Below are 25,365 nucleotides of genomic sequence, written 5' to 3' on the forward strand. Positions count from 1 at the left end.
TGGTGGCAGCATCAAGCTATAAGGCTGATTCTCTTCAGCTGGGACTGGGGCTCTAGTCAAGATAGAGGGATTCAGCACCTTAAGATAAAGAAAAATATCACCTTCCAGCATGATAATGACAAATCTACGTCAACAAAGGAATGGCTTCAGAAGAAGAAGACCAAAGTTTTGTAATGGCCCAGATTTAAATCCTGTCAAAAACCTGTAGAATTACTTGAAGAGGGCTGTGCACAGGAGAGTCCCTTGCAATGTGATAGAGCTAATAAGACTGAGTGCTGTGTTACAAGTAAAACACGCTTTAACAAAAGATTAGCTAAGGGGTTAAGGGGTGTGCACACTTGTTCAACCATGTTACTGTAAGTTTTTTCCTTTTCGATTTATTTAACTTTTTATTTTGTTGGTTGCTAGTACAACACATTAAAGGTGGAAAAAGGTCTGATATGATTTATTTTACATCACAAAACCCTGCAATTGTAACAGGGGTGTTTAGACTTTTTATATCCACTTTATTTAGTAATATATCAAGCCATGTCTTCACTCAGTCACAATGTGTATGGTTCAACATTTTCAACAGTGTTTCCTAATAGTGTTTTTGTTCTGCCAGTCCTCTGTAGAGAAACACAAACTACCCTCAAAAGTCCTTAAGCTAAATACATTTAATGATTTTTTTTACATGTAATTAGTGTTTCATTTAATATTTTACTGAGGAAAATTCTTTTCAGAAGACTAAAAATATTGTATTTTGTTGATCTATATGTATTTTAATCTGATCTACACTATACACTACACTAACTCCTAAATCTGTGGAAGAAACCACAGAACCTGGAGGAAACCCACATTGACATGGGGAGAACATTTCTGACATCTAAAAGAGCCTAGAGGTTTCCTTTTAATTACTGGAGCTAGGGTTAGGTGTAGAGAATGTTAATTAGTTGCATTAATAATGTCATTATTATTAAAGGTCTTCACAATAATAGATAAGTGTGTGTGTGTGTGTGTGTGTGTGTGGGTGTCAGAGAGAGAGAGAGTCGGGATTCCTGAGGTGTTTTACATATAAAAATGAAATTTGATGACATGTGAAGGTGATCAAAGAGACAGAGAAACTGGCCTGAAACAGGTCAGCCCAGTGTAGATTACTGATTTTGATACTAAACATAAGGGGATAACAAAAAACATGGATACCCAGTGATTTGATTCAAAACCACACCTACAGATTCAGGGCCAAAAGCTTTATAGGTGAATGTTTTCCCTTTGTTAGTCTGCTCTGACCAAATGAACATTGCTGATATTAGTAAAAATAGCTGTTGTCATGCCCATTTGTTTTGGGTCTTTTGTGTCAATTTAGTGTATAGCCAATTCAATTATTGGCATGTTTCGGGGAGGTGGGAGGAACTGGGGAACCCAGAGAAACATAGAAACATACAGGCATAGAGAGAACATGTTAAACTCCATTCAGACAGTAACCCAAGCTCAGGATCAAACCGGGCACCATGGAGCTGTAAGGTGGCAATGTTACCCATTGAGTCACCATGCCACCCTGCACAACTATAATGTGAAGCGAATTATACTATCCTCTTAGCAAATAAGTGTCATCTAATTGTGAGTTGTGATGTTTACATTTTACTTCATGATGCTGCAAGGTGCAATAGCTTTTAAAGTGTAATTGGAGAGTTTGTTATTTTTTTCCACTTTATTGAGCTGTTTCAGTTCAAAATAAAACAAATAAGACATTGGCATTCCAGAAAATAAGTCTTCAAGGCTGACAGAAACATTGTCACATACCAAATCAAATAACAATTAGTAGATTACTTTATTCTAGGTAATATCAGTTTGTCTTAATGTTTATCCTATTGTTGAATATTCCACTAAAATGACTAATTTCAGTACTTAAAGCACACAATTTATTCAGACTCATAGAATTTTCTCAAAATCATTTTTCTGAAAACGAAGTGGTATTGTGGTACCACTAGTATTGAGTACAGCTTGCTTTGATCCAGGCACTCTTGCTTTTGTTGTCCTTGTTGCAACAGATGATTTTTTTTTCATTCTGGTAGACAAAAAAGAAAAAGAAAATAGTACTTAGCTTGGTCACCAACCACTCACTCAGCATCTTTGGAAACATAATATTCAATAACAGAAATATTGTTCTAAATATCTTTCTGTTCTGTTTTAATCCAGAAGCACACCTCTGACTGTGAGCTTGGTAGAACTCTCAGCCTGGCCCAGAGAGTTGTCTGCCACAACTTTGAACTCTCCGGTGTCTTTGGGGCCCACCATCAGAATGAGCAGGGAGCAGACTCCACATGTGTTGGAGATGTAGTAATTGGTATTAGTGTTGAGGCTAACATTGTTGTGATACCAGGTAACATGAGGAGTTGGATTGCCACTCACAGCACAGCTCATGTAGCATTCATAGCCCTTTGGAGCTACATGCAGTTTCAGAGGCACTGTGAATTTGGGGGCTGACTGAAAGTTCAATTTCTTTGGTTCTGGTTGGTTTAGTATCAGTTTACCTTGAGAGAAGAAAAACAGCATTTAGTACATGATTCTGATTATGTGGAAAAGCACAAAATGCATCTGTTTTTGGTCCATGAATTGTTCCTCTGGTATTGATGGTGCGACACTTCAAAGAGCGAAATGTCTGAACTAATTTGTGAAGGCAAGGGCTGATCTTAAATAGGATGCAGTGTCAGAAATTTACTTATTGTTATTTATTCCTTATTGTAGTGATTGGTTTGTGAATGGTTTGTGAATGGTTTGAAATTTTCTGGTTGGTGGTTAACTAATATATGAATCAGATTTGATAAAACCAGAAGTACTGGTGTGAAAAATATCTTTAAAAAATCATATATTTCCAAACCTTTCTTTTTAGCAGCTCCCCATGTGGGAGACTCAGACGGCTCAGACATCCCCATATCATTTTTAGCATATACACGGAACTTATACTCTCTCCCCTGCATAACAACATTGGTAAATCTGTGGTTGAAGAGGTGATCTGCTACTGTCCACCAGGTCTGTTTAACAGAGTCTCGTTTCATCACCATGTAGTGGAGCCGGTCATCTCGTTTCTCATCAGGAGATGGAGTCCAGGTGATAGTTAATGTTCCCTCAACATTCTGCTCAAGTTGCACTGGGCCTGGAGGCTTGGGCTCATCTGAAAAATTTTAAACTGTACAGTATAATTATTGAACACATTCAAGGTTAAATCTTTGCAAGTAATATGACACCAGGAGTAAGTTTACACATTCAATCTACAGAGTACAGCTGGAAGAACTTAATTTATTTCCACAGAGGCTAAACTTTTTTATGAAATTGCTGAAGAAGCAACGGTAAATTTATGATTATTTATATTACCAGTGACTCTAATGTCTACACTGAAGGTTTCCTGGCCAACCACATTTTTGACAATGATAGTGTAGATGCCACTGTCCGATCGATCGGATGTCGGAATGAGCAGCTGGGAAACTTTCTCAGAATTAGTAATTGTCACATGTTTGGCCACAGGCACATTATCCTTCAGCCAAGTGATATCTGGTAAAGGGGAAGCCTGCAAGTAAAAATAATAATAGCAAACCTGAATGATAGTATTCAATAATGCAACCATTTTTATGGTGCTTTCTAAAAATTTTATGTAACCCTTTTAACAGAGACCAAAATGCATCAATAATATATGGTTTCAAGCTACACTTGACCTCTACAGGTTTGTGATTATCAATCACTGCCTATGAAGTATAGTACCTCAAAGCATATGGTGACCCGGACTGTGTTTCCAGCTTTCACAATCATTAAATTTTTCATCCTGCGGTCAGTGAATCTTGGTTTCACTGCAAAATCAAATTAAATGTTACTGTAAATGTCAAATTAAGGTACATTTTCTAAAGAAACAACTAAGAAAGTTGAACAATGTTTATGCCTACCAGGTGGAGGCATGGCAGTGATGTAGTTGTCAAACACTTGTGGATGCCCCTCTCCTCCTTCATTGGTTGCAATCACTCTTACCCAGTACGTGGCCAAGGACTTCAGACCAGTTACAGTGAAAGAGGTTTGGGCGATGGCATTCGTATTGCAGCGGATCCATTCAATTTGGTCTGTAGGTCTGATTTCCACAAAGTACCCTTTTACTTCATCTTCCACTCCATTCACCACATTTGGTTTAGTCCAAGCCAGGCACAAAGTGTTGTAACTAGAACCAGTTACCTTGAGATCTTTAACCTTCCCTGGAGGCTCTGCAGTGAGAAAAGTAGTCGATTGACAAGAATCTTAGAAATATCTAAAAGTTAGATTGGAAAGTCTAACAAAGTCTGTTGTTCAAGTCTGTTGTCTAGACAGGAAACATGAAAAATCTAATTGTTAGATTAAAAAGCCTAACAAAATCTGCTGTTGTTCAATCTTACTCTGGGGGTCTCTTGCAAATACACAGTCAGAGGGGCCACTAGGTTCTCCAGGACCACATGTGTTAATTGCAATCACTCTGAATTCATACTCGGCTCCTTCCATCACATCCGTCACTGCATACTTTTTCTCTGAAAATAATACAAATGTGTAAGCATTTTATGTGACTTAAAACAATTGATTGCACATAAGCAAATTATGCATAAGAACAACTTGACATGAAATGGACAAAAAACCTCTAATTGGCTCGTCTGGAGGGTTCACTTGACTCCAAAGGTTACTGCCCTTTTTGCGTTTCTCCAGATTGTATCCTATAATACTTCCCCCACCGGTGTTTGTTGGCAGGAGCCATGCTAGATTGATGCAGTCCTTGAAAGCACTGACCACCTTTGGAGAAGCAGGCTGACCAGGGAAAGCTGAAAAAAACAAGCTAAGCTGTATGAAACGGTTAAGCATCAATTTAATCTAAGCAGCAACATTTAAACAGATGTTTGAGAACATAGTTTACATTTTCTGCAGCTCATGGAATTTTAGTTTTTTAAATAATGGATACACCAAGTCTTCTTAATAAAGAAACACCTTGATTAGCTGAGGAAAACAAACCCTTAAGTTGGTTAAGGTTCATAAGGTTCATAAAGCACATAAAAACTCTACATTAAAAATGTACCCAATGTGCCGGCTGCAATATCATCAGTTTCTATGATGTCACTAACGCCTTCTGAATTCTTAGCCCTTATCCTGTAGCAGTACTTCCTGCCACGGTCAATATCTGTGTCTCTGTAGATAGGTTGTCCAGGGATTTCTCCGATTTTAGTCCAGGTGTTACGTCCCACCTGCTGACGTTCCAGGATGTAGTTGGTCACAGGACTGCCCCCGTCATCTTTTGGAGGCCTCCATTTAAATTCAATAGCAGACAGTGAACTTTCTACCACATCTACAGGCCCCTGTGGTGGAGTTGGTTTGTCTAGAAAATAAGAAATGTAGATATCATAAAAAGCATATTACATTTTAGTTGTCTTAACCACAATCTACAAAGCTGGTTAACCTACAACATACCAAGAACAGTGAGTTTAGATGTAGCCTCAGTGGTGGCAAATTTGTTCTTAAGTTTGATTTTGACTTCTCCAGTGTCTTTACGCTGACATTTATTGAGAAGTAGCCGGCTTTGAGTCGAGGAACTCTCAATTCTGACACCAGGGCCTTCCAAAAGCTCCGCTTCATCTTTGAACCACTGCACTTTGATTGGTTCCTTTCCTGAGAATGGAAGCTTGAAAATTGCATTTTCACCAGATCTTATGACGACAGCTTCTGAGAACTTACGCATGGCATCTGCATCGATTTTTGGTGGCTCTAAATATGAATGGAGAGAATGGAGAGAAGTTCACTTCTGTAAGACTGTATGGTTGTTTATGTGATCTGAATAAAAAGATAAACAAAATATGAAATTATTCTTTGTTGTATTTACCTTTAATAATTAATGTGGCCTCTGATTTACGTCCTTCTGCTTCAAATCTATACACCCCTGCATTACCCTCCTGACAATTCTTCATTATTACTTTGTGAATGGCCCCCTCTTTGGAAATAGTAATCCCATTCTTAGATTCCATCTGACCCACAGAACATAAAGTAAAAAGAGGAAATGCTAAATGTTTCTGTTGGACAGTACTACAATGAAAGCCTTTTATTGTACTATAAGAAAATAGATATAAAATGTCATAACACATTATGTTCATATGTTGTCTTAATTATAATTTGTCTGTTAGAAAGGTTCACCTTTTTACCATCTTTGTACCAAATTCCAACACAATCCTTACTGCTGAGTGTGCAAGATAATTCTGCAGTCTCTCCAATATTGGCAGCAGTATCAGACAATCCACTAACAAAGTGGAATTCCGGTTCTGGACATAAGAACAGAGGAAAAGTTTAATTCCTGCTAATTTTTACATAGTGGAGATATTAGTTTTTGTGTTACTGCTGTGCACAGTTCATTGCTGATTATTAAGACCAGAGTTTAACACATACCTCTGTTAGTGTCAGGGACCAACTGACCATCTTTGAGATGCTTTTTATGCTTAGTATCTCCAGTTCCATCTATCATGTCTCTACCTGCTCCATCCACACTGCTACTATCTTTTTGTAGTCCAGTTACTTCAAAACCATTTTTTCCGGATCCATCTTTTCCTGATCCATCACCCAATAGTCCATCTTTTCCAGATCCATCTTTTCCTAATCCAACATCTGATAGTCCATCCTGCCCACTTCCACCTCCCATGATTCCATCTCTTCCAATCCCATCTTCCAGGCTAGATCCACCATTACCAGCCCCTCTAGCTGTTTTGGGTGTTGTGCCCTGCAGCTTCCTAGCCTGCTCATTTCCCAACTTATCAGTATTATCTGTACCTCTCTGGCCTTTCTGTAGGGCAGTTGGATCATCTATATAAAGAAAAGGCATAGTAAATGGAAAATATGGAGAATGAATTTTGTTACCTTTTTTTTTTTTTTTAACCCACGGGCATATTAAAAAAACAACTCACCTTTCACAGTCAGAGCTGCTTTAGATGACTTGATTCCAGCAATAACTGTGTAGGTACCATTGTCCAATGGTCTACAGTTCTTTACTACTAGTCTATGAGTAAGCATGTCTTCTGAGACTGTTATGTTGTATTTATCCCCTGGCTCAATGGATGCATCATTGGCACACCAGGTAATTTTGGACACAGGATCAGATAATACACATTCAAATGTAGCATCTTTTCCCTTGACCACCGTGACATCCTTCAGAGTGCTATCAAATTCCACATCAGGAACTGAGGAAAGAAATTAGTGAGCTAAGTTGGCTATGCTGCTTCAGTCCATTCTATGCTCCACGGATTTCTAAATTAACATTAACTATTCAGTTGAAAATAGATGCCTTAACGTGTTTAACACTGTGATCAAACTTAGTCTTACTCTCCAATTCAGTTGAAAACATGGTTGCATCTTCAACATCCACTTGGTATAGACCTGCATCTTCTGGGCCAACATTATTAATCGTAAATGTGTATTTATCACCAACTTTCTTCAGATTGTGTTTGAAGGAATCATTGGTGCCATCACCATAGTCAACTATTTCACCATTCTGCAGAGAATACATGAGTTGAATTAGATACAGCACACCTAAGCAGAGTGATTTTATATAGCTCCTACATAAACCTCTACAGAAAACATCACTGCATTTAAGAAACTTGTGGCTCTCACCTTGTAGAGATAAATTTTGCTCTTGGGATTCTTGAGCTTCATCTCAAGTTCAAATTGAGCTTTTCGATTTGGTTTGACCTCTATTGGTTTCATATTTTCAACCTTCTCAACATACTGTTAAAGATAAAGGACAATGGAAAAATAAGAAATACTGGCAAAAGTACAGTGACCAGGGTAAACACTTCAAATCCATCTTTGACTGCAACAGTCTAAGGGTGTTGATACCTTTGCCTGTTCTTCCTCTCTCTCCTTCTTCAACTGGTTAAGTCTTTTCAGCATCCATCGGTAGTCAGTGATCCCAAATTCTCGACAAATGCGCTCATAGTCTTTCTTCTGAGCACTCAATAACATCTCCCAAAACTTTGGGTCAACCTCTCCCTCTTTCTTGGGTTTTTCTTTAACCTTTCTCACAACTCTACACAAAAAGTGATGAAACGTAAAAGATTCCACAAAGATATTTTGAAAGAGTTTTGCTATCTAGATATATTACATGAAACAAACAACAAAAAATGTAGATTCCCAAATTATTTGGTTGTGATACTTTACACAGTTTTCTTCAGCATTTTTCTGAAGTCTTCAGGTTCATTTTGTTCTGAAATAAATAAATAAATAAATAAATAAATAAATAAATATCTATTTGAATCATCAGACTAGCTATCTACTTTCTAGTCTGAACACTATTACCATTATCTTTTAATTCACCTACATTGTGTATTTGGCAGGCTAAACATGATGTCGTGTTCTAACTTTTTGTCATCTTTAGATTACTTTTTGAAGGTTTAAGATAATTGACTTAAGTGTATAAGATCCATATTTGCCTGAACCATCTCCCAGCAGTCCATTTTCCTCCAACCCATCTTTCCCTAATTCACCTCTTCCCATCCCCTCCTGCCCACTTCCACCTCCCATGATTCCATCTCTTCCAATCCCATCTTCCAGGCTAGATCCACCACTACCAGCCCCTCTAGCTGTTTTGGGTGTTGTGCCCTGCAGTTTCCTGGCCTGCTCTTACCCAACTTATCAGCATTATTTGTACCTTTCTGGCCTTTCTGTAAGGCAGTTGGATCATCTAGATAAAGAAAAGGCATAGTAAATGGAAAATATGGAGAATGAATTTTGTTACCTATTTGTTTTAAACCCACGGGCATATTAAAAAACAACTCACCTTTCACAGTCAGAGCTGCTTTAGATGACTTGATTCCAGCAATAACTGTGTAGGTACCATTGTCCAATGGTCTACAGTTCTTTACTACTAGTCTATGAGTAAGCATGTCTTCTGAGACTGTTATGTTGTATTTATCCCCTGGCTCAATGGATGTATCATTGGCACACCAGGTAATTTTGGACACAGGATCAGATAATACACATTCAAATGTAGCATCTTTTCCTTTGACCACCGTGACATCCTTCAGAGTGCTATCAAATTCCACATCAGGAACTGAGGAAAGAAATTAGTGAGCCAAGTTGGCTATGCTGCTTCAGTCCATTCTATGCTCCACGGATTTCTAAATTAACATTAACTATTCAGTTGAAAATAGATGCCTTAACGTGTTTAACACTGTGATCAAACTTAGTCTTACTCTCCAATTCAGTTGAAAACATGGTTGCATCTTCAACATCCACTTGGTATAGACCTGCATCTTCTGGGCCAACATTATTAATCGTAAATGTGTATTTATCACCAACTTTCTTCAGATTGTGTTTGAAGGAATCATTGGTGCCATCACCATAGTCAACTATTTCACCATTCTGCAGAGAATACATGAGTTGAATTAGATACAGCACACCTAACAGAGTGATTTTATATAGCTCCTACATAAGCCTCTACAGAAAACATCACTGCATTTAAGAAACTTGTGGCTCTCACCTTGTAGAGATAAATTTTGCTCTTGGGATTCTTGAGCTTCATCTCAAGTTCAAATTGAGCTTTTCGATTTGGTTTGACCTCTATTGGTTTCATATTTTCAACCTTTTCAACATACTGTTAAAAATAAAGGACAATGGAAAAATAAGAAATACTGGCAAAAGTACAGTGACCAGGTTAAACACTTCAAATCCATCTTTGACTGCAACAGTCTAAAGGTGTTGATACCTTCGCTTGTTCTTCCTCTCTCTCCTTCTTCAACTGGTTAAGTCTTTTCAGCATCCATCGGTAGTCAGTGATCCCAAATTCTTGACAAATGCGCTCATAGTCTTTCTTCTGAGCACTCAATAACATCTCCCAAAACTTTGGGTCAACCTCTCCCTCTTTCTTGGGTTTTTCTTTAACCTTTTTCACAACTCTACACAAAAAGTGATGAAACGTAAAAGATTCCACAAAGATATTTTGAAAGAGTTTTGCTATCTAGATATATTACATGAAACAAACAACAAAAAATGTAGATTCCCAAATTATTTGGTTGTGATACTTTACACAGTTTTCTTCAGCATTTTTCTGAAGTCTTCAGGTTCATTTTGTTCTGAAATAAATAAATAAATAAATAAATAAGCACATATTTAAATTACTTTCTGACTTATCAGACTAGCCATCTACTTTCTAGTCTGAACACTATTACCATTATCTTTTAATTCAACTTCAGCTGTTTAGCAATTTACTAAGTACTGCATACAAACAGATTGTGTTTTGAATGACTACATTGTGTATTTGGCAGGCTAAACTTTCTGTCATCTTTAGATTACTTTTTGAAGGTTTAAGATAATTGATTTAAGTGTATAAAATAATTTAATATAAGTGCACGGTTTTGCTATGCCATTTTGTTTTACTGATCAACATCAACATTTGAATTCTCTCGAATCATTTGAATTTTGCCTTATGGTAATTTCATTACACTCTTGAAAAAAATAACTCTGGAGCCCTAAAGTATTATTCAGAACCCACCACCCCACTGCTTCCTTCTCTCCAATGGCTTTCTGTAGCTGCCCACATCAGGTTTAAAACACTTATGATTGCCTACAAAGCCAAAACCAGACAAGTAACCACATACTTTAAGGCACTTATCACACCCTGCTCTGCACCATGCTCCTTTCAAGGCTCTAACATGGCTTGACTGGACCCATCATCCCTCAAGACTCTTTTCTGTCCTGGCACTCAGGTAGTGGAATGAACTTCCACTGGCTGTCTTCAAACAAAGACTAAAGACCTACCTCTTGAAATGACACTTCCATTGAAAGAATCCCTTGCCTTGTGTGTTTTCTTTTCATGCTGTACTAACCTCCTTCAACAGAATTTTAGCTTGATGGCCTAACCTAGTGAACTATCATAAGACTACAAAACACTTCTGTAAGTCACTCTGGATAATGTCATCTGCTAAATGCTGCAATTTGTCTTGCTAACTTCGAGAGAGAGAGAAACTTTGATTTGTGAACTTTTAATGTCTAAACAACATCAGATTTACTCTGGTATTCTTAGACATACCTGGCCTATTTTTTCCGAATCCAGCTGAAAAAGAGAATGATCACAATAAAGGTGGGATGCAAGGAAATGTTTGCGATACATTATTATTATTATTATTATTAATTTTTTTTAATCTATGAATGTAAATTATGTCTTACCTTCAGAAACCTTAAGCGTAGCTGTACAAAGAGCCATTCCAAATGTGTTTGTAGCAAAACATTTGTATGTATCTGCTTGGTCAGCTGTGACATTTAATATCTGTTATGAAACATAAACATAAACAACATATTTGAGTATATACTGAGTAAGAATGTATTTTGCAGGATTTGTGTTCACTTAAAAGGAATTTACTTAATGTTTTAAACCTCACAGTTTTTTTTTTTTATTTTGCTCATGCTCACAGCCATCTCTCAGTGTTAAGACTGACATATGTTGTCAGTTATAAGAGAAAGCCTATGTCATGGTCGCTGATCTCAACTATTGTTGGAAAACCATACAGTACCAAACAGCACCTGGGGCTGGGCCTTATGTATGATTAATAATTTGAGAAGTATGACATTTTCTTATTTCTTCAGTATTGCCTGTTTAAATGATTTCATGTTACAGGTAATCTTTTGTCTTGGGAAATGTGTCATGCACAACTAGCTGTTTTGTTTGGCTGCTATACTTCCTACCCTGTCAGAGCTTTAAGCACAAGGAAGTTACTTTGCTGCAGCATTTGTTTGACTACAACTGGTGAATGGAAATTTGACCATTGATTCTTGCACTTTGAGGTATGATGTATGCAATTATTGTTTAGTGTCTCACGTGGTTTTGGAGGATTTTAGGCAACAACAGGGTGTTAGTTCAGCAATGTCTGGGGGAATATGGTTATGCATAACTCACTACAGGTCCTGCCACAGCATCTCAGTGGAGATGGAGGAGTGTGGACTATTTCAATACTTACTACCAAATATTAGCATCAACAAGAAGTTTAAGTTCAAAACTAGTCCGTCATCACTATGCTTGACACTGTTGATATGCTGTACTTGTTTTTTGCCACCTGTACATTGTTTGTACCTCCGTACATTGTTCCAAAGGCCATTGTTAGAGAAACATTATAAACAGAATCTGTTTAGATCTGTTTGGTGGCATAGGAAGCAATAAGTGCAGTGTAATGTTCTGTCAGTGTAATGGTGTGGGCAGTGTTTACCTGGAGCATACAGTAGTAGGACACATGATACTTGAAGAACATCTATGCTGAATATTGTTACAGATCAATGGATACTTTCAGCATGATGTTCCATAGCACACATACTGGCATACTGGTATTGTCAGTGAATGATTCCAGAAACATGTCAGTTTTCAGTGCTTCAAAGACTTGTACTGTCCTTGGATTACAGAGATTATCTCTGAGGTGGAAAGAACTGTTTGTAGTAGGTGCCCAACAAAATCACAAAAATGCAGAAGTCCATAGGCAAATTAATGCTATACCGAAGACGAATGGTGGTGCAACACTATTAGATATTGATACGATATATTGTAGGCTTGATTAACCCAGCCATATCAGTTCTCCAAGGCACACAAATTCTGTTAATTTAATGGTGAAGTCTGAATGGCAAAAATTGTCTTTTTACATCCCTTATCCAGGTACACGTCTGGTGACTGGGCCACTCATGTAACCCAGTTGAATCAGCCTGAAATGGAGACGTGGAGACATCTGTGCTTACCACCTACTATATGGGGGTCAGGTGCAATGAAAGTCAGGCAGCAGGCATGTGATGGACAGTCTTAGATGGACTAGACCCTTAGAATGGAAACTAGCTTTGGGAATGTGGAATGGCACTTCACTGGCAGAGAGTGAGCCTTAGTTAGTATGTAAAAGGTATGGATTAGATATTGTCAGACTTACATCCACAAACAGTAAGGATTCTGGTACCAAACCTCTTGATTGGGGGTGGTAGCTGTCCTACTTCAGAGTTCCCACAGGTGATAGGCATCAGCTAGGTGTGGAAATATAATTAGACTTCTGTCCAAGCCACAGATTGTTAATAACACTTTGTTCAAACACAAAGTTGCTCATAAGTGTACTTGGTACAATTGCATCTTGGGCCAAATGACAGTGATTGTTTTTGTGATTGTATCATCAGACTTGAGAACATATGTTTTGAACTTGGTGGTGAGTTGGATTCTGGTAAATCCAAGAGAGCCTTCTGGGTTGCTTGTGGGAGTATGGCAGAAGCTTCAGTGAGAAACAAATTTAACTCACACCCCTGAAAGTATTTCTCCCATGTACAGAGTGAGGAAAGGGCATTGAGTCTGAATAAACGTTCAAGTCTTCAATCATAGAGACAGTTGCAAAAAGCTGTGGCCAGATGGCTATCAGTACCTGTCATCTTGGTAACCCTGGGATGTGTTGGTGGATACCAGTGGTGTGGGAAGGATGCATTCTGAGTAATACTAGTACAGTATTATCCAGGCTGTGTACAAATTATGTCTCTGTATGAGCATAGTGAGACTTGTGTCTCCATTTTAAGTCAAAATTGTTTAAGGTGGGTGTTGGACCCCATCAAGAGTTTGTCTTATCTTCATGCCTGTTTGTGGTGTTCATGGACAAGATATCAAGATGCAGCCAAGGCTGGAGAGGTGGCCAGTATGGGGGGCTAGAAGCAACATCCCTGTTATTTGCAGATGATTTTCTGTTGGCACCATCTGAACTGGACCTCTGACACACTCGTTTGCTGCTGAGTGTGAAGCGGCTGGGATGAAAATCAGGACCTCCAAGTCCCAGTCCTAGTCCATGGTTCTCCCTTAGAAAAGAGAGGGGCCGATTCCTTCAGATGGGAGGAGAGACCTTGCCTGCAGTGTTACAGTGTGAAACAAGAGCTCTGAGTACCAGTCAATCAGTGCCCCTATCCTCATCTTTGGCCACAAGCTGTGGGTAGTGACACATACTGGCATACTGGTATTGTCAGTGAATGATTCCAGAAACATGTCAGTTTTCAGTGCTTCAAAGACTTGTACTGTCCTTGGATTACAGAGATTATCTCTGAGGTGGAAAGAACTGTTTGTAGTAGGTGCCCAACAAAATCACAAAAATGCAGAAGTCCATAGGCAAATTAATGCTATACCGAAGACGAATGGTGGTGCAACACTATTAGATATTGATACGATATATTGTAGGCTTGATTAACCCAGCCATATCAGTTCTCCAAGGCACACAAATTCTGTTAATTTAATGATGAAGTCTGAATGGCAAAAATTGTCTTTTTACATGGGTAGTGACTGAAAGAATAAGGTTGCAAGTACACCCATCAAAAGGGAGGTTCCTTTGCAGGGTTGCTGGGCTTAGACTCTATGATTGGTTGAGGAGCAAAACAATTCAGGAGAACCTCAGAATGGAGCTATTGCTCCTTGGAATTAAGAGTTGAGGTGGTTTGGGCACATTACAAGGATGCCCCCTGGTTGACTCTTGGTAGAGCTGTATCAGACATGTCCCACTGGATGGGGATCCTGGGGCAGACTCAAGACCCAAAGGAGAGATTATATCTCACTAGTAATAATAATAATAATAATAATAATAATAATAGTAATAATAATAATAATAATAATTAGTCTTATTTATATAGTGCCTTTCTCGCACCCAAGGTTGTTTTACAATTACAGGAAAAACATAAATAACACAAAAATAATGATAAACAAAGAACAGTCTGGTTTGCAGAGTCCTCCAAAGGCTGCTTCCCATAAAGGCATACACTGCTACGGCCCACATGGTCCACAGGGCCACAACACTACTGGGTACCACCACTCTGAAATGAGCTGCAGAGCTGCACACACTAAACAAAGTGAGCACGCATTGCTGAACAGAGGCCTGAGAAGCCCCGAGACTGCTCAGAACAACACTGAGCTCCCTGCCATTGATGCAAGTAGCATGCATGCCGAAAGTGATCAGATGTGGCATTCAGTCCATGGTGAGCAGAGACACAGACATGCACATGGCGGAAGGCCTGGGGAAATCCACTGCTTAAAATAAGGTCCATCACAACCGGCAACCAGTAAATACAACCAGTGACCAAAAATATTAAGAAAGACGACAAAACAAACATCAAACACACAAACATAAGACAAAAACAAAAGAAGAATTGAACAGAGGAGAAACGAAAATATCCATTGAGAAGCAGCAGCTAAAATGAGCACAGCATGTTCTCAACTGTAATGGAAAAGTTGAGTTAGCTTGGGAATGTCTGGGGATCCACCAGGAGGACCTGTATTCTGTGGCTGGGGATAAAAAGAGAGAGCCTAGACAGTCTCAACAAAAATTAATGAAAAGGAAAATTATTGAAAAAAGGAGAAAGTCACTGACATTTAAACTCAGCATAATTAGCCAGTGGATGGCACAGTGATGCAGTGAGTAGCATTGCTGGCTCACAGCTCTGGGGTCCAAGGTTTAATCCTGGGCTTGGGTTACTGTTTGTGTGGAGTTTCTGTGCATATTCTCCCTATGTCCATGTGGATTTCCTCCAAGTTCTCTGGTTTTCTCCCACCTCCCAAAACAATGCCAGAAGGTGGACTGGCTAAGACAAAGGTATTCAAACTGTGGAGCGTGAGTGAGATGAAAAATATCACAGAAACAATTTCTACATCATGCCACTGGTGATTTGCACATTGGCACGCACTGGCCCCACAGCATTGGGCTGATGTGGGCTAGCCCGCAGTGGTCCCGCATGGAATTTGTGTGGGCATGCCAAAGTGTGGGCTGCCCACAGAAAACCTGTATTCGGCCAATATGGGTAGAATAGGTATTTGGCCAATTTGGGCTAGCCTGCAGTGGTCCCACATGGGATTAATTATGGGCATGGCAAAAAAAACCCTGCAGTGGGCGAGAAAACCTGCATTAGGCCTATGTGTCATTGGATTTGTATGGGTTAGCCCTCATCCACAATGCCCACAACTTTTGCCTCTTAAAAGCCAATGCGGGCATGTTTGCTGGGATTTAAATGACTTTTTCAGACCTGGCAAACACATTCAGTGTAGGAGCTTTGCATTTTAAAAGAGGAGCACAGAAATATGCCAAAAGAGCAGTCTTTCTTTTTCACTAATAGAAAAAAAACAGATGAGCCCATTGAGATATGCATCTGGAATGATTGATGCTTGTAATATGCCTTTCTGTCACGGTAAATGGAGATTTTTTGAGATCATTGCGAATGTGAAATAAAATTGAATTGATGAAAATTGATTGAAATGCCACCAGAATACTGGTCAAAAATGGTCAAAAAAGGCACTTTTGGTTTTCGTCCAAAAGAGAAAAAATGCTGAAAATTTTGACTTTGGAAAAAAAAAACATTAAATCGGCCTACAGCAAAGTACAAAATTCGGAACACTTCAGAAATAATTTTGATGGTAGTTATAATTGGACAGTGATTTAAAATGCTGTTTGTTTGCTTTGCTGTCTTGTATTGTGGCACTGGATGGGTATTCCTGCCTCATGTCTGGTGTTCCTGGGAAAGTCTCCAGATCCACTATGACCCTGAGAATATACATAGCAGTTACTGAAAGTGAGTGAGTGAGTGAATGATAATTAGCCCGCTCTGACAAACTAAATTAACTGGAACTGACATTTTACTAGGTGGCATGGTGGTGCAATGAGTAGTGCTGCTGTCTCACAGATCCAGGTTCTAGGTTATCCAGTTCAAACTTGAGTTTAGGTCACTGACTATGCAGAGTTTCACATGTGCCCATGTGGGTTTACTTTGGGTTCCTCCCATCTCTCAAAATAATTTTGGTAGGTAGATTGGCTACTCTAAATAGCCTCTAGATGGGAATGTGTGTGTGCATGGTGCCCTGCGATGGACAGCAATCCAGTTGCTGCCTCGCACTCAGTGTTCCTGGGATAGGCTCCAGGTTCACTATGACCCTGACTGAAATTAATGAAGCAATAACATTTTACCTGTAATGTGTATTCTCCAGCCCTTTCATCATATTTTGTTTTGTATTTCTCTGGATCAGAGATATCTCCTTTGTTACGTGCCCACGTGATGGTGGGTTCTGGCTCTCCTGTCACCACTGCTTTGAAAATGGCCGATTTACCTGCAATCAGGACAAGTTAGATCATAATATTGCTCTGGTAAAATCCATTTATTAAGAATATAATAAACAAAAGTAAATAAAGGTCTTGCGTATGACATTGTGCCCAAAACAATGGGTGAGGTTGAGGCTTGAGGTTTTTCTTTTTTAAAGGTCTGAAATGCCTCCACAGGGATGGACTGCAGCCATAGTGAGACTCATTGTTTCATACCTTTGCTAATTTTTTAGAAACTGTAGTACTCATATTTTTTCATTTTACTGAAAAAAGTGTAACACAACCAACCAAAACCGTGAAACTAGAACCATAAACGTAAACACCGGATATTGTTGTGTGTTCCACACCCTTGCTCATAGTCTGCAAAAAAAGAGCAGACTATGAGCAAGGCTGTGGAACACACGACAACGCATAAGCACAACAACAACAACAAAAGCTTGACAATGAAACGTACAGAACCAGGACTTAAGTAGGGGTGCTGATTAGGGGTAACACAGAACAGGTGTGAGTGCTCAGAGAAACGTGTGACAAGGTCGTGTGACATGCAGGGACTGATGGGTAATGTAGTCAAGTGCCGATTTCAGAATATCCATGACACCTAAAACCAGAGTTTTTGTTTCAGCTTAAAGTCATTGTTACCATAAATCTGAAAATCTATCCTCTTAATTGAGTAAATATAAATAAATGTATTCAGTGGCATAAAACAAGCATGACTAATGTTGTTGTTGTTGTTCTTCTTCTGTTGGCTGCTCCTGTTAGGGGTTGCCACAGTGGATCATTGGTCCGCATGTATGATTTGACACAGTTTTTACACCAGATGCCCTTCCTGACACAACCCTCCCCAGTTTTTATCTGGGCTTGGGACTGGCACTAAAAGTGTATGGTTGGTTCCCTTGCCAGGAATTGAACCTGGGTCACAGCAGTGACAGCACTGGGGCCTAACCACTAGTCCACCAGAGACCCCAAAATGAACATGATAATAAATAACAAAATTTAAATGTGAAATAAGCTCTCATGCAGCAGGCCTTTTTTTGCTCCATGTCATCAGAAAAAAGTGGTTTGAATACCTTCCTGAATGTTTATAGCCATGGGTTTTCTGATGAAATCTGGGGTACTTTTTCCAGGTGGTATTCTTTCCACATATTGTGTAATAATAACACCAGGTACTCTGGATCTTTTCTTGATTGCCACTGTTAACATCAGAAAAGAGCTCGTTAGAAGATACATTTTTTAATTTATTTAGAAAAGTAATAACCATTCAAAAGGAATCTGTGTTAGCAATATGACATACAGTATGCAAAATAATAATAATAAAAAAAAATTAAAACAACAAGTCAGCCACAAGAGGGCAGTAAATTGCTACAGTAATGGGTAAATTACACCCAATGGATAGGAGTAATTTTAATTGCTATTAAGTGCTAGTAACTAATAGGTAGTAAATGACTTGATAGTAAATAATAGATTCATATCAAAATTTTAATATCAAAATCAGTTTCAACAGATCATATTTACATCAAGTACTCTAACTGCACAGTTAACTGTTCTTATGTGGCTCTGACATGGTTAGATGATTCAAAAATGGTTTTAACTAGGTATATGAACACTAAACAGAGAATGGGGGAAGGAGAGAGATGCTTTCAAACAGTTTAACAAGAAATAAAAGGTTTTTTTTTTTCTACTTGAACCACAGGGCAAGTCATCTTCACTGGAAACTGCGGCATGAGGTGCACATGAACGTAGATATAGATATGAAAATTAGAACGATAAACCAGTATTGATTTGCTGGAGGCCACTGTTTACAGTAAGAATAATACTTTTTATGTTTGTGACAGCTATGCCTATTTCTTGGGAAAGAAAATGTGAGGGAAATTCATTGCACCATTTGTTGTAATAGATTTATTCATTCACTTTGGTATTTGAAGGTAACACTAGATACAAGGACAGTACCTCTCTGCAGCAAGAGTTCCTGCTCTCCTGAGGTCTGAACTGACCACTGACCTCAATGTTCACTTCTGCATTATATTTACTGCAGTTTCTGCATTTCCTGCATTTATTTCACTACAGTTGTAAATAGCTGTATTTTACAGTCGGTTTATGCAAGAGATACACAACACTGTAAGATAATACCTATTAACAGTAATGAACACCCAAGCTAATGTTAGCCTACACGCTTCACTGCAAAGTAGCTTGTGCTAATGGGGTGTCTTCAGTTGAAACTGGATATTGCCCATGATATTAGTGGCTAGACACTTACATAAATTATTACATGTGATTTTCTTTGACAGTTTAACATGTCTGTTTTTTGTCATTTTTATCACAATAACTGATATGCTATAAAGGTAAATATTGCTAATGCATATTAGCTATGTTATCAGCATGTAAAAGTATGTTAAAAATGGTATAATGTTTCTTGTTAGGTGTTTGTTATTATCCAGTGCCTTTCCTTCTCACACACTGGGCCTTGGGGTTTGAATACTGTAGCAGGCAATGGGACTGCAATTTCTGCCAGTCTTGTCCAAGATCTATGGTTATGGTTCAGCTAGCTGTTCTGGTGTGAAATGTCTGCTACAGACCTTTCTACAGGTGGAAATGGTTACAATGTAGATTTCTCCTGAGATCACTCTGAGCAGGGAAGCTGTGGAAACTTAAGGTTGCTTTTGCATATGCAGTGTTTAGAGTGTTTGAATCGAACCGTGGTGTGTTTTCCACGTTAGTGTGATTTGTTTGTGCAGCTGAGAACACAGCAATCACACTCTGGTGTGGATCAAAACAACTGTTTTTCGAAACCGTAAGGTGGTCTCGGTACCGTTCCCAACAAACTCTAGCGTGATTTGATTGCAGTGAGAAAGCGATTTGACACTGAATCGACCCAAATACAGGAAATGTGATGTGACATGAGATTGGGAGTGATGAACAAAAAGAGACAATATACAGTGGTTGCCCATTTCACAGTATTTAAACACACTGGTTTAGACCCTTTATCTGTGTACCAGACTACTCTTTGGATCACCTTCTGATTTTTGTATTTCATGCCCAATTATGTTTTCATGACCTTTACCCTTGCGTGCGCTACCATTTTGGTATTTGGCAGTGTTTTGGTATTGATAATAGATCCTAAACAACCTCCTGAGTTCAGTGGAGTATTCCATGAAGTGAGCTAATAAAACTGGGGCTTATTTGAAATAGCCTCACTTGACATAGAGTAACAGATCAATCCAGCCTCACTGAGTTCCATCAACGAAGTTCAGGTGCAACTTATAGTATCTCCGCTGATTCAAGCTGGAATTGGCCAAATGAGGCTCATGTGTGCGCACACAATATATATACAGATCTATCAGTGGAGTGAAGCTATAGCAATATGGCAGCGAATGAGAGTGCTTTTTCAGTCCAGCTGAACAGCTACTTATAATGAAATTATACGACGAGCATAAAAACATTATTGCAAATAAAGGCAACACCTCAGCAATTAACAAAGCTCAAGAGGCAACATGGCAGAAAATATACGACAGAATAAATGTGTAAGAACATATAATTCAAACAAACATCTAAATAATATGAAAGACAATATAAATAGATTCTACAGTCAAAATTAACATGCTTACCACACACTTGATCTCATCTACTTGAAGTACAAATAGTGGATTATAACGAAGTCACATAACTGAGGATTTATTATTTTTTTGTAAGTGGACTAATCTAAGGTCAGATTTCATTTAGTGTACCTTGTACATATCATTTCAGAGATGTTTAGGTTTTATACTGTCTATGCTTTTACTGCATTGAAAGAAAAAAATCATTGACTTTACTTGATTCAAATGTGTACATTGGTTCATGTGAATGAATTGCAGCATGATTTGATCATATATTTTTAAAGCTCTGGAATAAAACCACTCACTCAAGCTTATGTTATTTATGTCAATTGATTCTCTCTACATAATTCAATGTAGATATATGTTTTAATTAATTTTACATTAAGCAATGAAATCACATTTTGATGAGAAACTAAATATATTTATGTAAACTGTACATTATATTCAAGCACTAGCAAGAGTGCAGTTATACTGAGTATTAGCACAGCTGTGATTAGGCACAAACCCGCGGGGCGAGTGCCGTGCTAATCACAGCCATGCTGATATTTGGTGTAAACGCACTCTTGCTCGTGTGATATTGCTTTCATACGACAGTTCTATAAACAAGAAATTAATATAGAGTAACTGAGGTAACTGAGGTAACTGAGTTGGTATGTCAGACACAATATGACCTAATGTTCTGTTCATTTTTGCTTTGCTAGTGAAAATAGATCCCAAATAAGCCACACTCACTTTATAGCATGTCAGCTAGCTCGCTACATGGCTCACATTGATTTGTACATTCCTGTTAAAGGTGCTTCAGGTAAAACTGACATCCCTTCTTCCTTTTAATCTTTATCTGATGAGCTTTCATATTTTAAGTAAAAATTATGCAAGTCTGCTGCTGATGATATAGCTAACACTACTGTAGTAACTGTTTCGCACTAGTGGAATGTTAAATGGTGAACACAAATGAGCAGAGTGATACAGTGAAACGTCCCTGTGAGGATATAGGAAATATAAGCACTCTTGGAACACCGCCAATCATATTAGGGGACCAGAATTAACTGTTGTATAATTTCTGTTAAATCTGACTTCAGTTCAGTGTGCACTATGGTGGAGTATTGTTATTGAGTATTATTTCCACCCAGCGGGACTACGAGAACACAAGGCTTGGCCAATAGAATTCATCAAGCTCAACCAAGCTTCAGAACTAATCAGACATGGAGCAGGTTTGTCCAAAAGCATATGCTGTGGGGCTGACGATCAGCTTTGTTTGTGGAGCTGAAATTGATGGAAATGAGCCAGGCTTGTTGAAATAAGCCTGGCTTATCGATTTAGCTTGCTTCATGGAATACCCCCAGGATGTTACAAATTATTTGTCAGTTCTTTTGTCAAACATTTTTAGCACAGTCACTCTATTAGAACAAAATCTATTTTAGAAACTAATAAAGATATATGAACATTTTTATTTGATATAGTATGTAAGAAGGGGGTAATACATGACTGATAAAGCCTTTAATGGTATTCTAGTGTTCACAGACTTGAGGGGAAAGGAACAGTGTTGTTGCTGCTGTTGTAGCTAAACTGTCAAAAGCAGAAAAAATATTTTTCTGCTTTTGACAGTTTAGCTACAACAGCAACAACACTGACCCAAAAACTAACTGATTAGAAGAATAGAAAAGAGAAACCTTTAAAAAATTGCTTGTAATTGTTGAACAAAACAATATCTGTTTATTTTATTAATTTCCATTGAAACTGAAAATAGATATTCAAATACAAGTTGTACTAGTCCACAGCCGAGGATCCCATTTTACCCCCAATCCTTGTTTCTGCCCTTCATTCTTATACTGAGTGCTGAAAATTATAGATTGCTGTAGGTTACAGATTCACAACACTGGTCTTGCACATTTTAGTGTTCTTTCCTGCTCCCAACACACCTGATTCAAATCATCGGCTAATTAACAGCTAATTCTTGAATTGTAGTGCTTGTGTTAGAGCAGGGAAAACACTCAAATGTGCAGGACAGTAGATACTTCAGGGCCAGTGTTGACAAGCTGTGCCATAGGTTACATAATGCTAAGTCAAAAAAAAAAAAAAAACACCTTACCTCCGGTAGACATCTCTAAAATTTTATTTTTCAGTTTAACAAGTTAGCTTGGTTCTGAAAATAAAAAAAAGGTAATTAGATCACTAAAATATACCATAGTAATAACATATTTACACATAAACCAGCATCCAAAACACATTTTTCCTTATATTTGCTTCATTAAATAATCTTTGCTTCATGAAATAATATTTGCATTTATGCATAATATTGCATTTCAAGATTCTAAGAATTGCAAATCCAGTAGGATCTTCAGTGTCTCTGAGTACCTAAGAGGCTTGTGTGATGATGGCAGGGAAATAGAGAGCCTTATTTAACCAATGACCACATGGACATGGTGATCTAACCCCTCTTGTTCACATAATATACCAGGCCATCTTTCTTCTGCAGGAATCTGATGTTGAAGTACTTTTATAAATCATGAACTAATCATGCTGTCTTCAAGGTGTTGATATTTTAAATGATTATATTTTTTTCAATTCTTTTAAAATTCTTTCCCAATTGTTTTTAAAAGCTTCAGTGGGAATTTTTATTGCATGATAGGTGTTACAGCACCTATCTCTGTTCAGAAAAGAACTCACTTTTAGGCTGTGACCGCCAAAACAATTAACCATTAAAGATACATTGAGATTTTGATTTGAATTATGCTGTATGTGTAGTAATATGAAACTGACGATGAAGCTTTTGATGGCTATGAGATCTATGAGATCCTTCTCGATGCATCAGCGGCTATTTAGGCTCTGCTTTTGATAGGTCACATACCTAATAAAACTATGAGGGATATGCTGGCAGCCGTAACAGCTCTGCTAAAAGAGCAATAAATAATTAAATAAACAGATAGACAGATAGACAGATAGATAGACAGATAGATAGATAGATAAATAAATAAATAAATAGAGACAAAAGAGAACACTGTGACCCTTGCTCATCACATAAAACCTCCTTGCTCTATTTTATATGAATATTGTTCTAGTGACTGAATGAACCCAAATCAAATCATGCAAACTGTGGACATGCAGTGATCTCATTCATGAGAATTGCACCTCAACAACATGCATTTCAGTTCTTGATATAAATAGCCTGACCAAAAGTTAATACACAGAAGATACAGAAAAATGCAGTGAAGTTAAGGATTGTCTCCGTGTGCTGTTTGTTTAATTCACTCAAGTCTGACTCCAATGAAAAAAAAGAGACGTAAAAAGAGACGTATTCAGCACCCTGAATCTATTTTTTCCTCTTTGCTGTGAGTATGTAGTTCCTCCTGTTGTAGGTTAGGTATCCTGGTTCATTTTTCCATGCACCATTCATTCATTTTCAAATCTGCATAACAACCCATTTTATGAAACGTATGAAAGATAACTTTGTGAAACTTTTGATCAGAAAATGTGATTAGGTCATCTGGGAAGTATCCTAGATGCATAGCTGTAGATGAGAACCATAAGGCTTACCTTAAAATCCTTGTACCGCAGTTTTGACTCCTAGATTTTAGTGCAATTGCTCCTTTTACAGCAGTAAAATATTGGTAGACTGAATGAGTAGCAAGTAGCAAAGTTAGTCAGCTGTCATGGGTGTTTACGGCTTTTATTTGGGTGAGGCTGACATCAAGGAGGAGGTCCTGCACATGGTCTATTCATATTTCATAATGAAAAAAGAGTCAAAATTCAAGATGATAAGATGATTTTTGTGTTTTTCCCACTTTAAAGACAACATGGTCACATCCTGTCCTGTTAAAATTATATACACTACCAGGTAAACATTTGGACATACTAGATTCCGTATACATTTTTCATTGTATTGTTGGCTTTTAAAACTTGGTTTAAAGCCAATGTAAACAGTCAAGTTAATACCTGTGTAAAAATTCACTTACATTTACATTTACATTTATGGCATTTGGCAGACGCCCTTATCCAGAGCGACTTACAATAGTGCTTTGAAGTCTATCAAAAATACAAAAATACACTTCTGAATCAAAATATATTTTTGATAAGTACTTCTGGCTTAAAACAAGTTTTTTCATTTTTATTAGAAATTAGTAGAAGAAGCTTATTTGGGAATGTTCAGAAAAGCCTTCAGGGTGAAACTTCGTCATGAAGCCCGTTGAAAATTTAAAATATAAAGTAGATTTGATTTGTATTTGAAATATGTTGATTTTCTTGGCCACTGCATAATTCCATATGTGTTATTTCATAGTGTTAATGTCTTCATTATTATTCTAAAATAGTGGAAATAGTAAAAAAGCAGAAATTGCAGAAATATGATCAGGCGTGTCCAAACTTGGTAGTGTAGGAGTTTACCATCCATTCACATTTAAGAGTAACTGAAGCATAGACTAAACTCAATAAAAAGCTCCACATGTCCTTACTGTTAGTATTATGAGGTCTATAACCTCATCTCTGTGTCATGTATTCACATGCTGTATCCAGTTTCTGACTGTTGTGATTCCAATTGCACTGGATAAGACGTCCCATTTACAGCATAGTAACGTCATGTAATATGATCGATTGTGGTCCATGTTTATTAGACAACTAAAAGATATCAGAAACAAACACCTTTATGTGTAAGGATTTTTCCACTCACTCCCAGGGAGTGTGTGATATAAAATACACAC

General features: G+C 37.9%; 1 protein-coding gene across 1 annotated transcript; it reads right to left on the reverse strand.

The window, feature by feature from the left end:
- Positions 1–1,480: 1,480 nt before the first annotated feature.
- LOC113530111 (immunoglobulin-like and fibronectin type III domain-containing protein 1) lies at positions 1,481–24,336 on the reverse strand. Its single transcript, XM_034310679.2, has 30 exons — positions 24,206–24,336; positions 22,761–22,814; positions 18,149–18,271; positions 16,950–17,089; positions 11,182–11,281; positions 11,045–11,068; positions 10,043–10,088; positions 9,722–9,911; positions 9,497–9,610; positions 9,210–9,378; positions 8,795–9,067; positions 8,666–8,698; positions 8,176–8,221; positions 7,855–8,044; positions 7,630–7,743; positions 7,342–7,510; positions 6,927–7,199; positions 6,415–6,825; positions 6,166–6,290; positions 5,858–5,999; positions 5,449–5,742; positions 5,060–5,356; positions 4,629–4,808; positions 4,395–4,523; positions 3,918–4,226; positions 3,739–3,824; positions 3,355–3,547; positions 2,861–3,154; positions 2,187–2,513; positions 1,481–2,047 (listed from the first exon to the last, which is right to left on the reverse strand). Exons 2-30 carry the CDS (start codon positions 22,771–22,773, stop codon positions 2,043–2,045), a joined length of 4,809 nt encoding a protein of 1,602 aa, XP_034166570.2. The 5' UTR covers positions 22,774–22,814; positions 24,206–24,336; the 3' UTR covers positions 1,481–2,042.
- Positions 24,337–25,365: the final 1,029 nt, after the last annotated feature.

This window comes from Pangasianodon hypophthalmus, chromosome 2 (assembly GCF_027358585.1).
Source record: "Pangasianodon hypophthalmus isolate fPanHyp1 chromosome 2, fPanHyp1.pri, whole genome shotgun sequence".
In the NCBI taxonomy this organism is placed as follows: Eukaryota; Metazoa; Chordata; class Actinopteri; order Siluriformes; family Pangasiidae; genus Pangasianodon; species Pangasianodon hypophthalmus.

Bases quoted from the DNA above. Each gene is read 5' to 3' on its own strand.
- LOC113530111 (XM_034310679.2), bottom strand. The intron at 9,912-10,042 runs GTAAAGTATCAC...CTTTTTGTGTAG, and splicing joins AAAATGCTGAAGAAAACTGT to AGTTGTGAAAAAGGTTAAAG. The intron at 7,511-7,629 runs GTGAGAGCCACA...TATTCTCTGCAG, and splicing joins GCAAAATTTATCTCTACAAG to AATGGTGAAATAGTTGACTA.